Source organism: Ctenocephalides felis, unplaced genomic scaffold (assembly GCF_003426905.1).
Source record: "Ctenocephalides felis isolate EL2017-DRISC unplaced genomic scaffold, ASM342690v1 CF-g0.4_SCAFFOLD_00369, whole genome shotgun sequence".
Lineage (NCBI taxonomy): Eukaryota > Metazoa > Arthropoda > Insecta > Siphonaptera > Pulicidae > Ctenocephalides > Ctenocephalides felis.
In genome coordinates, this window is record NW_020536523.1 from 3686 (window position 1) to 19562 (window position 15877).

The 15877-nt window shown below is 29.1% G+C and overlaps 1 protein-coding gene across 1 annotated transcript; it reads left to right on the plus strand.

Annotated features, from left to right (window-relative positions):
* The first annotated feature begins 6202 nt into the window (after positions 1–6202).
* LOC113364019 (prosaposin-like) lies at positions 6203–14405 on the plus strand. The gene is made up of 9 exons (XM_026606483.1): positions 6203–6439; positions 6520–6616; positions 10097–11021; positions 11092–11370; positions 12188–12322; positions 12648–12788; positions 13068–13299; positions 13561–13721; positions 14225–14405. The coding sequence occupies exons 1-9, from the start codon at positions 6397–6399 to the stop codon at positions 14390–14392; spliced, it is 2181 nt and encodes a 726-aa protein (XP_026462268.1). The 5' UTR covers positions 6203–6396; the 3' UTR covers positions 14393–14405.
* Positions 14406–15877: the final 1472 nt, after the last annotated feature.

The window sequence follows — 15877 nt, forward strand, 5'->3', positions numbered from 1 at the left end:
AAGTAAAATGTTTTTTGAATAATTTAAATCGGATGCTCCGTTCTCTTAATAGCTGAGTCACGATTTGTGACACTTTTTGCCCCATATCTTCGAAACGGCTAGACCTGCTTATCAATAGCAATCTGTGCTCCCGAAATCGTCGACGAAAATACTAATAGTACTAAGGTATGCCAAAATGTTCAGAAACCTCTAAAACGTAAAGATATATAAAAATTTTATTAACTTCCCGTAGGGCAAGTTATAGTAATCGCAAAAAAAATCGAAAATGATAATTTTTATATATCTTTTGTAGTGGTATTCACCCTTTATAATAGTTATAAATAATATTGTAAATTGATGTAACAGTCAATATGAACGACGCAATTAGTATTGCTCATAGTTACATTGTAAGCTTGCAGTAACCTTGCAAGTGTTGATAAAATTCCTTTTGAAACCGCAAACTGTGTCCGACGACCAAGTAAAGCGTAGTTTCTGACTCACATATATCGTACATTCTAGAAAAGGAATGCGTCATACCGATAAGGAGTATTTAAGGTTCTGGATGATGCAATAAACGGTCAGTTTGAGTCAGTATGAGTATGGGTCAAGATCAGTATGGGTTAAGATCAATATAGTTCAGTTGTAATCCAGTTATAATAAAATTCAGTCATTTTGAGTAACATAAAGTAATCAATGGAGTTATATTTAAGTTCAGTGTTCAAATTATATGAAAAGTGTACAAGAATCATGAAATAAACGTAAACATCAAAAGTCTTCATCTGTTTACTGATTCCATTTCACATTCTGTACCAGCTTGATACTTAGCAGCAGGAAGAACCTACATTTTGTTGGCTCCGTCGCTGGATGGGGCACAACATATTTTATTTGGTGTCAGCGCTGGGATTGCAACATATTTTTTTGGTGGCAGCTTGGGATTCTGCGAATTTTTTTTTTTAAAAAAAAGCTAAATTATTACCATAACATGTCTTGAACATAGAATTATTGCATATTTGGAAAACGGATATTTGAGAAAAATACGCCGAAATATAGCAATAATTATATTCAAGAAAAGGTAAAAAGCTTTACCGAAGTGGGAATATTATTGAAACTACAAAGTGAAGACTCCAAAAATCAAGAAGTAAGAAAAGAGAAAGTCGTAACAAGAAGAAACAAGAAAATCAAATTAAGAATCAAGAAACAAAGAAGAGAAAGAAGATAATATAAATCAAGAAAGAAGAAAAATCAAGAAGTATTATAATTACAAGTGAAAAGTCAAAGGTGAAAAATAAAATAAAAAGTGTTATGAAAAAAGTGATAAAATCATTGTTCAAGGTTACAAAAGTTTAAGTGATTGTGAATTCGAGTGAACCAAAAGGATATTAAATTAAGAAAGGAACACAACTCATTGTCAGTAAGCTTATTTTTAATATATTTTTGTAAATTTTTGCGCTTCTGTTTCAGTAGTTTTTCATACTTTTCAAAAATGAATGAACCAGTAGATATGTCGCGCGAAGGTAAATTAAATATTCAAACTGCTATTGCGTTAATTCCAAATTTCAATGGGGAACCTTCAATGCTTCCTTCATTTATTACTGCTTGCGATGCATTATCGGTGGATTTGAGTCCATCAGAAGCGGAAAAATTGCTTACAGTTATAAAATTAAAATTAGACCCACAAATTTTTGCAAAGATCCAATTTATTAATTTTGAAACGTGGGATGATTTAAAATGTTATTTAGCTAAAGAATATGTTGTAAAACGACCCATTTCTAGTTTATTGAACGAATTGAATAATTTAAAACAAAAATATAACGAAACAGTAAAAAGTTTTGGAGACAGAATAGAAGAAATTTTGCGACAAATTTATTACTCAAACGTAATTAGAGTAGGACATGACTATGCAACAACAACACAAGTGACATTCGAACAAGTAGGCATAAAAGTTTTTGAAAATGGCTTAACAGAACCTCTAAAAACATTAGTAAAATGCTGTCGATTTTCTGATATTAAAGATGCTATTGACTTCGCTTTGCAAGAAGAAGCTTGTCAAAATTCGTCAAATATCAGAAATAATCAAAGTAATAATATAATATGTTACATTTGCAAAAAACGGGGTCATATTGCTCCACAATGTTTCTTAAATAAAAAGAATAACGCTAATTCAAATAATAACCAAAAGTTTTGTAATTATTGTAAAAAACACGGTCATTTAATTTTTGAGTGTAGAAATCCAAATCGAAGAAATTTCAATACAAATCGAAATAATTTTAACATGTCAAAAACTTTTATTACCCCTACCAACGAACACCGACAAGAGTGCAACTATTCGCACACACATGCAGAAAATGCAACAAACACACATACCCACAGAATGTCAAACTGTTACGAAAACCAACAAACCACAAATTCCCAAACCCAAGATCCTAATCCAACGACACCAGAAAACGATACAATTACTGTACGTGAATTACTATCACAAATTCCCAGTTCATTTTTAATAAATAAAACCGACGGAAATAAAATAAATTTCGAAAACAAAAATGTTTCGTTACAAATTGAAAACAAAACTTTTTGCACAAGACCAATGAAAGAACAAGACTCAAAAAACGAAGAACAACAATTAAAAGACAAAGATGAAATCAAAGAAAGACATGACAAAAACGTTCCAATTTTAACAAAATCAAATAACGAAAGAGAACAGAAAGACAAAATTTTAAAAGACCCACAAATTTCACAAACGCACAAAATGCAATCAGACAAAGTTTTGACAAACAAAGTTCAGAAATTCAAACAAACAAAACGATCAAAAAAGTTGAAGAACCAGAGGTAGTTACAGTCACAACTACTACCAAACATCCTTATCAACAAACCAAATCAAAGAAATCTTACGACAAGTACATGAAACCGCAACGAACATTTAAAAACGACGATTTTAGAATTAATAACGGACAAAAACCCTTACGCAAGTAAATCCAAAAAACTGATGCCTCTATTTAAAGATGCATACAGAGTTTTTTGAGACAAGTGGTACAGGACGGATCATACGGATCAACGACAAAGGACATGCAAACTGACAACGATTTTTTTTTGCGAATTGAAATTTACAAAACCCAAAAAATGAAATAAAAATTCCAATTGTCAAAAATAGACAACAAATTAAGTTAAATATAAATATATGCAGGGCCGGATTTAGAAATTTGGCGCCCCGGGGCACTGACAAAAATGCCGCCCCATCCCTGAAATTTTACAAACTTTCGAACTTTTTTTAAAGTAATGGCGCTGCTTTAGCTGCGAGGGACAAAATATAGAAGCGCGTAAGCGCCGCGTCGCAGTCTAACGGATAAACAATGTTACAGAACTTATATAAATGGAAACAAAATTTATACTTATTATTATAATATCTTTAAAATATCTGATAATTTAATGTGCATATGTCTTATGATCACTTTTGTCCGCCAAATGTTTTTTCTTCAATTTTTTTTTATTGGATCATCGAAACCGCTAAACCTGCCCCCACAAATTTAAGCAGTTATTTATTTTGTAAATTTTTTTGAATGTTATTGGACGCTTTTTCTCAAAAACTGAATAATCATTTTTAGCATTTTGGCCCGTATCATCAAAACTGTTGGACCTGCCTTGACCAATAACTAATCAGTACGACTCCTTATCAATAGGAATTGAATCATAAATCGGTTGATCCGTGTTCTCAAAATCGACTTGAATGATTAAAAAATATTAGATTTGTATTGATGGGGAGACGTGCTGATTAGCTTTTGGTACAGGCAATTACGAAAAATGATAATTTAGTTTTGATATTTCTTCTCTGAAACAGCTACGCAACGCGATTGCTTTGCAAAAAGTTCGAAAAATTTCAAAATACAAAAAATGTGTTTTAGAAGTCTTTTTTTCATTTTTCAATAAAATTTAAAGCTCTTTATAAAATGTAATTTTCAGTACAGGATATTTCAGTAATTTGTCTTAAGGCACAATGCCATGAGTCACTAGTTTAAATACTTTTTTCGACGCTATAAGCTTGGAAGTGCACAAATACGTCATTTTAAGAGGGCTCGAGAACTGAAGAACATATTTTTCTTAAACTTCCAGCTTGTTTACGGATCTTTATATTAGCCAAATTGCCAAATTTGATAACTTATTAACTAATTTGATAATTTACGTTCGGAGAGGGAGGCAAGGCAAAATAATAAATTTTAGTTATCGTTTATTTCAACCCAAATTTTGCATTGTAATCGTATTATGTTTTGTTCATTATATTTCTTGAAATAAAAAATGTTGTTAAAAAAGTTGATTATATTGTATAGAATTTTTTTCTCACTATCCAAATTTTGCCGCCCCCCAAAATTTGCCGCCCTGGGCAGTAGCCCCGATTGCCCCTACTGTAAATCCAGCACTGAATATATGAATTAAATGTTAGAAAGAGATAAAAAACAAATAAATTAAAATAAAATTGTCACAACCAAAGATTCTCAAACTTTTTTTCACAAACATTAAAATTTACAATGTAAATGAAATCAAAGTTTTTTTTAAGAAAAAAAAAAGAACATTGTTATATTATAAGCCATGATAATTATTGTAAAACTGTTTATATTATTATTAATCAATGAAATGTCATATTTTGAAATATTATAAAGATGTTATATAACTCAACTGTAATCATGAAATTTTGAAAAATATTACCATTGAAATAAAATTATGCTTAATTGTAAATTCATGATATTGTTCTACAATAAATACAATTTTTGAATTTTTTTTAATTAATTAACATTTTTTTTTAAATTTTTCGAAATTTCATGAAGAAAAAAAAATGTATTTGAAATATTATATGAACTTCAACATTATATTAATTATATCCAAACAAATAATTATAAGAAATCTGTACAATGTAATAGCATGAGCACAAACATTTTTTTTGAAGCACCCGAAATGCTTTCTTTTGTGAACGCACGAGGGCGCGCGTTTTTTCGGCGGGTGAGGTGTAGTGGTATTCACCCTTTATAATAGTTATAAATAATATTGTAAATTGATGTAACAGTCAATATGAACGACGCAATTAGTATTGCTCATAGTTACATTGTAAGCTTGCAGTAACCTTGCAAGTGTTGATAAAATTCCTTTTGAAACCGCAAACTGTGTCCGACGACCAAGTAAAGCGTAGTTTCTGACTCACATATATCGTACATTCTAGAAAAGGAATGCGTCATACCGATAAGGAGTATTTAAGGTTCTGGATGATGCAATAAACGGTCAGTTTGAGTCAGTATGAGTATGGGTCAAGATCAGTATGGGTTAAGATCAATATAGTTCAGTTGTAATCCAGTTATAATAAAATTCAGTCATTTTGAGTAACATAAAGTAATCAATGGAGTTATATTTAAGTTCAGTGTTCAAATTATATGAAAAGTGTACAAGAATCATGAAATAAACGTAAACATCAAAAGTCTTCATCTGTTTTACTGATTCCATTTCACATTCTGGTACCAGCTTGATACTTAGCAGCAGGAAGAACCTACATTTTGTTGGCTCCGTCGCTGGATGGGGCACAACACTTTACCTTTCAGAGATTTCAGAATATTTTGGCATACCTTAGAAAAAATTGATGTATGTGTGTGTGTGCGTGTGTGTATGTGTGTGCGGATACAAATTTTCGTCGACGGTTTCGGGAACACCGATCAACCGATTTGAATAATTCAAAAAACATTCGATTCGTATTGATAAGGAGACGTGCTTATTAGTTTTTGGCGAAGGCAGGTTAAGCCGTTCCGGAGATACGGGGCAAAAAGTGCCAAAAATGGTAACTCAGTTTTTAAGAGAACGGAGCGTCCGATTTTAATAATTCAAAAAACATTTTACTTGTATTAAAATCTAATTTTTTCGAAGTAATTTTTTTCAAAAATGTTAATAGTTTTTAAAAAAATAATAATTTTTGGTACGGGAAGTTCCAGCAATTTGCCTTAATGCACGATGCCATGCGCGCCACTAGTTTTCGATTTTTTTGAGATTATTATGACTATTACTATATTACTATACGGGAAGTTAACAAACGCAGCTGTCAAATAATCCAAAATTAGATTTATAAACAAAATAACCTAAAATTACGTTCCATTCTCCTAATCAGCTGCGTTGTGATTGTGATATGTTTACTGTTTACAGCGTTTGACATATGAGAGGTGCCAGCCGTCCAATCACCGACGCTCATGACGCATTAAAGAATGTCGAATCATACGAACTTCGGGCACGAATTCATAAACACAGATAAATAATAATTATTCACAGCAAGTATAGCAAACGCATTTGCGACTGAAAATTCGGCACAATCACTTCGAACTTTCTCATAATTTATAGTGTTTATAAGGAATTAAATTTATCGCACGCATGTTTGTTTTGTCTTAAAACCAAACAATGAATTACATGGCGGTTGTGCTACTGTCATTGGCTATTATAGGTAAAGTATAAAATTATTTTTTTTATTATAAATATTCTCTCATTTATATTATTAACAGTGTCTATTATTTCTCTCTATAGGCTTTGTTGCCAGTAGCCCCTTGACAATTATCTCTAGCAATAATTTGGGTGCCAAGCAATGTACGTGGGGCCCCAGCTTCTGGTGCGGAAACTTGACGTAAGTTTTTGACATAATGCGTATTTTATAACTATCTGTCTTGTCAAAAGATTTGTTTTACATTTGGCATTTCCCTAATTACGCATAGCACATTGAAATGTGTTATTTATACTACTGAAGCGTATAAAGAAATAGTGATGCTTTTGAACCACATCAAAATGCATTAATGGAAATTAACATTTATCCATATCGTACCATTTCCTATCATTAGTTTTAGATTTTTATTGTTAACTGCGCACCTAATTTTCAGTTAGGCTGAAAATTAGGTGCTTCAGTTAGCTTATAAATAGTTCTTACCTTTCCTTAATTACACATAGAACATTGAAATGTGTTATATTACTTATGCTACTAAAGCGTATAAAAAAATAGTGATGCTTTTGAACCACATCAAAATGCATTAATGGAAATTAACATTTATCCATATCGTACCATTTCCTATCATTAATTTTAGATTTTTATTGTTAACTGCGCACCTAATTTTCAGTTAGGCTGAAAATTAGGTGCTTCAGTTAGCTTATAAATAGTTCTTACCTTTCCTTAATTACACATAGAACATTGAAATGTGTTATATTACTTATACTACCAAAGCGTATAAAAAATAGTGATACTTTTGAACCACATCAAAATGCATTAATGGAAATTAACATTTATCCATATCGTACCATTTCCTATCATTAACTTTAGATTTTTATTGTTAACTGTGCACCTAATTTTCAGTTGCTTATAAATAGTTCTTACCTTTCCTTAATTACACATAGAACATTGAAATGTGTTATATTACTTTTATTACTAAAGCGTATAAAAAAAATAGTGATGCTTTTGAACCTCATCAAAATGCTGGAAATTAACATTAATCCATATAGTACCATTTCCTATCATTAATTTTAGATTTTTATTGTTAACTGTGCACCTAATTTTCAGTTGCTTATAAATAGTCCTTACCTTTCCTTAATTACACATAGAACATTGAAATGTGTTATATTACTTATACTACTAAAGCGTATAAAAAAATAGTGATGCTTTTAAACCACATTAAAATGCTGGAAATTAACATTTATCCATATCGTACCATTTCCTATCATTAATTTTAGATTTTTATTAGCTGCACACCTAATTTTCAGTTGCTTATAAATAGTCCTTACCTTTCCTTAATTACACATAGAACATTGAAATGTGTTATATTACTTTTATTACTAAAGCGTATAAAAAAAATAGTGATGCTTTTGAACCTCATCAAAATGCTGGAAATTAACATTAATCCATATAGTACCATTTCCTATCATTAATTTTAGATTTTTATTGTTAACTGTGCACCTAATTTTCAGTTGCTTATAAATAGTCCTTACCTTTCCTTAATTACACATAGAACATTGAAATGTGTTATATTACTTATACTACTAAAGCGTATAAAGAAATAGTGATGCTTTTAAACCACATTAAAATTTATTAATGGAAATTAACATTTATCCATATCGTACCATTTCCTGTCATTAATTTTAGATTTTTATTAGCTGCACACCTAATTTTCAGTTGCTTATAAATAGTCCTTACCTTTCCTTAATTACACATAGAACATTGAAATGTGTTATATTACTTATACTACTAAACCGTATAAAAAAATAATGATACTTTTGAACCATCAAAATGTATTAATGTGAATTAACATTTTATCCCTATCGTACCATTTCCTACCATTAATGCTATATTTTTATTATTAACTGTGTAGCTAATTTTCAGTTGCTTAAAAATAGTTCTTACCTTTCCTTAATTACACATAGAACATTGAAATGTGTTATATTACTTATGCTACTAAAGCGTATAAAGAAATAGTGATGCTTTTGAACTACATCAAAATGCATTAATGGAAAGTAACATTTATCCATATCATACCATTTCCTATCATTAATGCTATATTTTTATTATTAACTGTGCACCTAATTTTCAGTTGCTTATGAATAGTTTTTACCTTTCCTTAATTACACATAGAACATTGAAATGTGTTATATTACTTATACTACTAAAGCGTATAAAAAAATAGTGATACTTTTGAACCATCGAAATGTATTAATGTGAATTAACATTTATCCCTATCGTACCATTTCCTATCATTAATTTTAGATTTTTATTAACTGCGCACCTAATTTTCAGTTGCTTATAAATAGTTCTTACCTTTTCTTAATTAGACATAGAACATTGAAATGTGTTATATTACTTATACTACTAAAGCGTATAAAAAAATAGTGATACTTTTGAACCATCGAAATGTATTAATGTGAATTAACATTTATTCCTATCGTACCATTTCCTATCACTAATGATATGTTTTTATTATTAACTGTGTTACTAATTTTCAGTTCCTTAAAAAAAATTCTTACCTTAAATGGCGTACATTATTGGAAAATATAATATCTTATAATTTAGCGTTGTTTACAAATGTCATAATCAGTACAATGTGAAAGATCATGGGTCAATTCAAGATAAACTGTTATTGCTTTGGCATGAATGGTAATACGTATTTTTTTATTTCTGATCGTGAAACTTTATATTTTTGTTAGTCCACTATTATATATATATATATTATATATATATATATATATATATATATATATATATATATATATATGCAAACAATACCCAAATGTGTTGATAGAAAATGATATGTGGGAGATAACACAGTGCAGGGGAAATTAACTCTCCTTGTGATTCATATATGATTGCTTTAAACTCATGACTAATACATTATTTCAGAGAATGATAGTCAATCTGTATTAAGTTGTTTGCAGCATTTGTATAGGTTATATTAAATTGTTTTACTATATTTTATGATAAATTTATTTTTTCATAATTATTTAGAAATAGCAACAAAATTAATTTACTTAAGATAAATTATGACTTGCAAGCAGCGCTATATTAAAAAAATTGTTCTGCTTACATTAATTGAATTGTTTACATATCATTACTAGGATTAGATTTATGCATATGTATAATCTGCAAGAATATACTATTTCTTATTTCTTTCTGCAAGAATATACTAAGATTTATGAATATGTATAATTATGCAAGAATAATTTTAGTTCTTGTAAATTCGATTTTTGTTGAAATTTAATTTTTCTTCATGGTTTTAGTTCTTCAAACATTTTTATGAAGATTTATTTTAATTATTCGATTTTATTTATTTTTTCTACCTTTTGTGTTGTTATGACTCACCAATTTATCATGTTGTTTAACATTCTATTTTTACATATATTTATTTTATACTTTCACTCCACTTTTTTTTTATTTTTTCAACAGATTTTTTGTTATTACACTATTATATAGTTTTCAATTATTAAACCATTTATTTAACTACAGAGAAAAGTTTAGTATTGATGTAATATTGATATCATTTGATTTCAGTAGCAAATTTTGGATTTATAAAAACATTTAATTGTAAAACTGCAATTATGATATTGATTATTATGAAAACTTAATGTTATTCAGAAATGCCCGGCAATGTGGTGCTGTCAAGCATTGCATACAGTCAGTTTGGGAACACCAGACGGTTAAAGAAGATAACGACTCTGTATGCCAAATATGTGTTAAAATGGTGAAAGAAGCCAGGGATCAGCTGGAGAGCAACCAGACACAAGATGATCTTCGAGCTGTCTTTGAAGGATCCTGCCAACTAATACACATCAAGCCAATTGTAAAAGAATGTATAAAACTTGTTGATGACTTTATACCCGAATTAATCGAAGCCCTAGCTTCTCAAATGAACCCACAAATTGTTTGCTCAGTTGCTGGCCTGTGCAACAGTGAAAGAATTGATAAAATGCTAGCTCAATCTTCTAGAGAAAGTGTTGAAGTCTCAAAGCCTTTGTCTTGTTCAAATTGCTATGTGGTTGTAAGTGACCTGGAGAACAGATTCAAATCTAAACGTCCTTATGACATTATGACAAGTATGTTACAAATATGCAGAGATATGGGTAGCTTTTCTGATGCTTGCTCTAATACATTACTGAAATACTTTAACAGTATTTATGAACACCTGAATAGTAACTTCAATTCAGAAAATATATGTCATGTAGCAGGAGTTTGTGCTGATAGATATCACACTCATAAAAAGGACAAGGATATAGAAATAACTCCATTGTCGGCAGTGGGTTTTGTTGATGTAGGAGATGACATTCCTTGCGATTTGTGTAAACAATTAGTCCATCATTTGAGGGATATTCTGATTGCCAATACAACAGAATCTGAATTTAAATATGTCATGGAAGGATTGTGTAATCAAACTAAAGGATTTAAATCAGAATGTTTAAGTTTAGTTGACCAATATTATGACAAGATTTATGACTTTTTAGTAAATAATATTGACGACGCGGACATTTGCTTTTTGGCAGGAATATGTCCTAAGGGATCTTTGGTAAGTATTACTTCTAAATATTTTAACATGCCATTTATATTTTTATTCATTAATATTCATTTATTATTAGAATGCTTCAAAACAAGTTCCAATATGGCCATTGTTATCAGTCGAGATTTCGGAACAATTAATGAATTCAGACAAAGTTACAGAATCTCACCGTAAAAAACTCCTAGGTAGTAATGAACCCAAGTTTACTGCTGAAGAAATTCATGCTATGCAGTTACCTGTGAGCAGATTATTTGTTCCGTCTTTCACTGAAATTGATAATTCACATCCTGAGCTTTGTACTTTTTGCGAATATTTCTTACACTTCGTTCAAGAAACTATAACCTCACCAACAAATGAGGTAAGCTGAAATGTTTTGCATTGAATGATTCTGCTCATAATTTCATTCAGAATTTCAATGCAATGTCATGAATTTTAATATAATCAAGAAATAAAATCATATATTTATGAAAAAAATTGAAAAAGTAGCTAGTGGTACATGGCATTGTGCCAATTTGCTAAAACTGCCGTATCGAGAATTAATTTTTTTGATATATTTAAATTTATGTTGTATTTTGAAATTTTTTGAAAATTTTGAACTTTTTTTCAAAGTTAATCGCGCTGCAAACAAAATTTGTTTTAATTAATAAAATTTCTATCAAACGTCTGATCTTTATGTGCATATGTCTAATGATCGTTTTTGACCGCCAAATATCAATGTTTTAAACTTTTTTTTTCTGTATCTTTGAAACTGCTGGACCTGCCTCCCTAAAAATTTAATATATTTTTCATTTCATCAATACAAGTAAAATGTTTTTTGAATAACTCAAATCGGAAGCTTCATTCTTTTAAAAACTGAACAGCTGGACCTGCGTTTGCCAAAAACTAATCAGCACGCCTTTTCATCAATAAGAATCAAATGTTTTTTGAATCATTCACATTGGTTGATCCATGCTCTCGAAAACGTCGGCGAAAGATTGTATCCACACGTACATACATACATACAAACACACAATCATAGGCGCACACACATACATACATTCTTTCTAAGGTATGCCAAAACGCTTTCTAAGGTATGCAACCTTTAAAACGTAAAGTTTACTATAACCCTACAGGAAATTAATACTTTTAGAGACTTCAACTTATGGTAACTGATATGAAAAATATTTATATTTCAGGAATCTATTAAGCAAGCCATTGAACGAGTGTGCTTAAGACTACCAAATGGTGTTCAAGCTCAATGTCGTGCCTTTGTTGATACATATGGAGATGCCTTTATTGCCATATTTGTGCAAGAATTAGATCCATCGCAGGTAATTATACATTAATTTATATTTCCAATTCATTATTTTGTTATGAAGCAGAAAAATAATGGTAAAATATTGTACTTACAATTAAAATTATGTAAATTAAACATAACATTACAAGTGTATGAAAAATTTATCTTGAATCGAAATGCTTATTTGCAGTTACTGGAAATGCATGATCTTATATGTAATGTGAATTCATGAATTTGAAACAATTTTTTTTTACATTTTTTGTGAATAAATGACCTTATTATTAAAGATCTATTGCTACACTTGCACTTATTTTTTCAAGTCATATTAAAAATATGTGATTAATATTAATTATATTCAGGTGTGTCCCAAGTTATCTTTATGTCCAAATAAAGAAGTTGAAGTGTTTGAACAAGAAGATACCAGAGACAAACCAACTTGTCCTATGTGTCTAATGGCTATGTTTGAATTAGAAGAGAAGCTTAAGGAGGATAAAACCAAGGTATTCTAAATATGAGTTTTGGTTTTAATCACAAATAAAATAGATCCACACTATATATTAGTAACATTTAGTATTATTAATATTAATTATTATTGATTAAGTACTATTAATACTTTGTATTAACAGTTTATACTGTTGTAAATTAATCTTCATCTTCACATGTTTACCAAAAATATTAATATGATATAATTGCATCATATAAAACCAAACTTTTTATTCTTCAGATAGTTATATATTTTTTTAAATTTATTTCAAAATAGAATTTAAAATATTTTGCAGGCAGCTGTTGAGCAAGCACTATCTGGATTATGCAATCATCTTTCTGATCATCTGAAACCTGCTTGCTTAACCTTAGTAAATACTTATTATAATCAATTAGTTGAAATGCTGATGGCTGATTTTAAACCACAAGAAATTTGCGTGTACCTAAGATTATGCCATGATAAGAATCCCGACTTAAGTGAATTGGATATTTTTGTGCCAGTACCAATTAATAAGACCCATGATATAAGTACGTATTTTATTAGTACCTGATTTATTATAATATACTAAGGTTGAATGAAATTTGGTACATTCATGATAACTAATGTCACTTATGTTATAACCACAGTAAAGTTAATTTAAATGAGATTTTAGTGCCTTGACTTTTTAATATCAATAGGGTGGATATACTTTTACATTACATTACATTTTATATTACAATTGAAGAAAATTATAGGCTATGCATTTCTATGGTTCATAAATTTAATATATTTATTTTCTATATTTTCAGTGACAAATGAAATATTGGACACCACAATTAATGGTCAAACCATACAGGTTGCTGTTCAAACAAACTTAATTCCTGAAAAATTTTCTGACAAACCGCAATGTATCATGTGCGAATTTATAATGAAGCAGTTAGAAGATGAGCTCAAAGATAAGCGAACAGAAGTACGTATTTATTAGTTTAACTTTTTTGCTATGGTTAGTGCACATAGCTACCGTCAAGTTTGAAAACATCTGGACAATTATTATTATTATGTATGAAAGCAATGCAACTTATTCCATGCGGTAATGTAAGTTTTTAGCTGTGGTATGAAGTGAATGTTCAGCACCAGACATGATATATTTTGTCTGCCCAGATCACGTTACAATAATCATTATTATATTGGCAAAAAATAAAATTGAAAAAGCAAATATAATTATATTTTACATATTTTATTTGTATTAAAAAATTATCTCAACGGTACACATACCGGCCATCTTTATTGATTGGTATAAATGTGTACATCAATCTTATATTTTCTTTATGATTTTTATCTTAACAATTATCACATATTAAAAATATTATACAAAATGTTTTTTAAAACAATTGAAAGGGTGAAAGATAATAATAATGTTTAGTTAATAGTGATTTGAAATAACTAAATTTTACTTTATTTCACATTTTAAAGGAGGACATAATTAAATTAGTGAACAACGTGTGCAAGGCGATGCCCAGAAATGTAAAGCCAGAATGCATTCAATTTGTGCATAAATATGGGGATTTGGTAATACAATTGTTGATTCAAGCCTTACAACCAAATGAAATATGCTCCTTGCTTGGCCTTTGTAATTCCTAATTAATGAATATAAAATGTGAGTATTACAATAAAGTCTAAACTTATTTGAGAATTATGTCGCATGGACACTTTATGGATGTACATTTTTACATATATGAAATTTCTACATATTTTTACTCATATAGACTATATATATACTCGTATATATATATATATATATATATATATATATATATATATATATATATATATATATATATATATATATATATATGTTTCAGGTGCTGTAAATTGATTATGCTTAATATTTTTTAGTTCAAAAATCATATGTAAGTTTAAAAGTTTAAAATCATATGTAAGTAAAATTTAATTTGATAATAAAAAAGTTTAACATATTGAATAAATAGTTCATTATTGTTACCAATGAAGATATTGAATGAATTATAAATAATGTCTCATTAGGATATAGTATGATCTGAAAAATGTGTATATTGTAATATTTAAAAAATGTTAATATAAAATAAATCTACTGAATCCAAAATTTATTATTCTAATTATATACTAAATCTTATATTTTTAGTTCTGGTGATAGTGCTATTCCATTGTGTGCAAATGTTAAACTCTAGAAATAAGTATCTATACCAGGAATATATTTTCTTCTGCAATCAGGATTGCTACATTATTTCATATGTTAGTTTTCTCTTGCGAATATAATTACTTTGTACACGTTTTTTTTTTTTCGATAATCATGTTTTTTCTTTCATCAGTTACTACATTCACAGTCATGTTATGGCTTATGATTAAACAATTACTACATTCTTATGATTAAACAGTTACTACATTCACAGTCATGTTATGGCTTATGATTAAACAATATCTCTATATAGCAACTTAGGATTTTGAGATTGTTGCTTTATTAGCTAGAAACTTTTAAAATCAGTCGTTTTTCATTCAGAAACACAGAGAATCTGTCAACATCTATTTACAACTAATTAAAATAAAAATAATAATTAGGTGTAAGTGGCAATTGCTTTAAGACAAGTTGCAAAATTTTCCTGATACATGTATATAATTGATTTAATTAGAATTGAGATGTTGCAACTTTTAAAATTGCGATGATGGCACATTATTTCACATGTTGATGAATTTTTATAATTAAACTATTTTTAGTAGGCATATTTTGGGTGTTTAAGACTAGATAATAAATATCATATCATAAAATCATCAAAATCGTTAAATCCTTCTATTAATTATGAAGAAAGCGCTCAACCAATCGACATCTTTTGAATTTTTAAAATCGTTTTAAGATTGTTGGTTAAATGGTAGACAAAAAATCACTTTGCACTTTATCTTTGTTGCTGATTATAAAAAAACCGATCGACTAGCTGTAATAGTATTTTGCCTTAAGGCAAGTTGCACGAACTTCCTGGTACGTATGCATAAACAACCTAATCAATAAAAAATATTATACAGATTTGTAAATAAACTAGTGGGGTGGGTGGCATCGTGCCTTAAGGCAAATTGCTGGAACTTCCCGTACCGTAA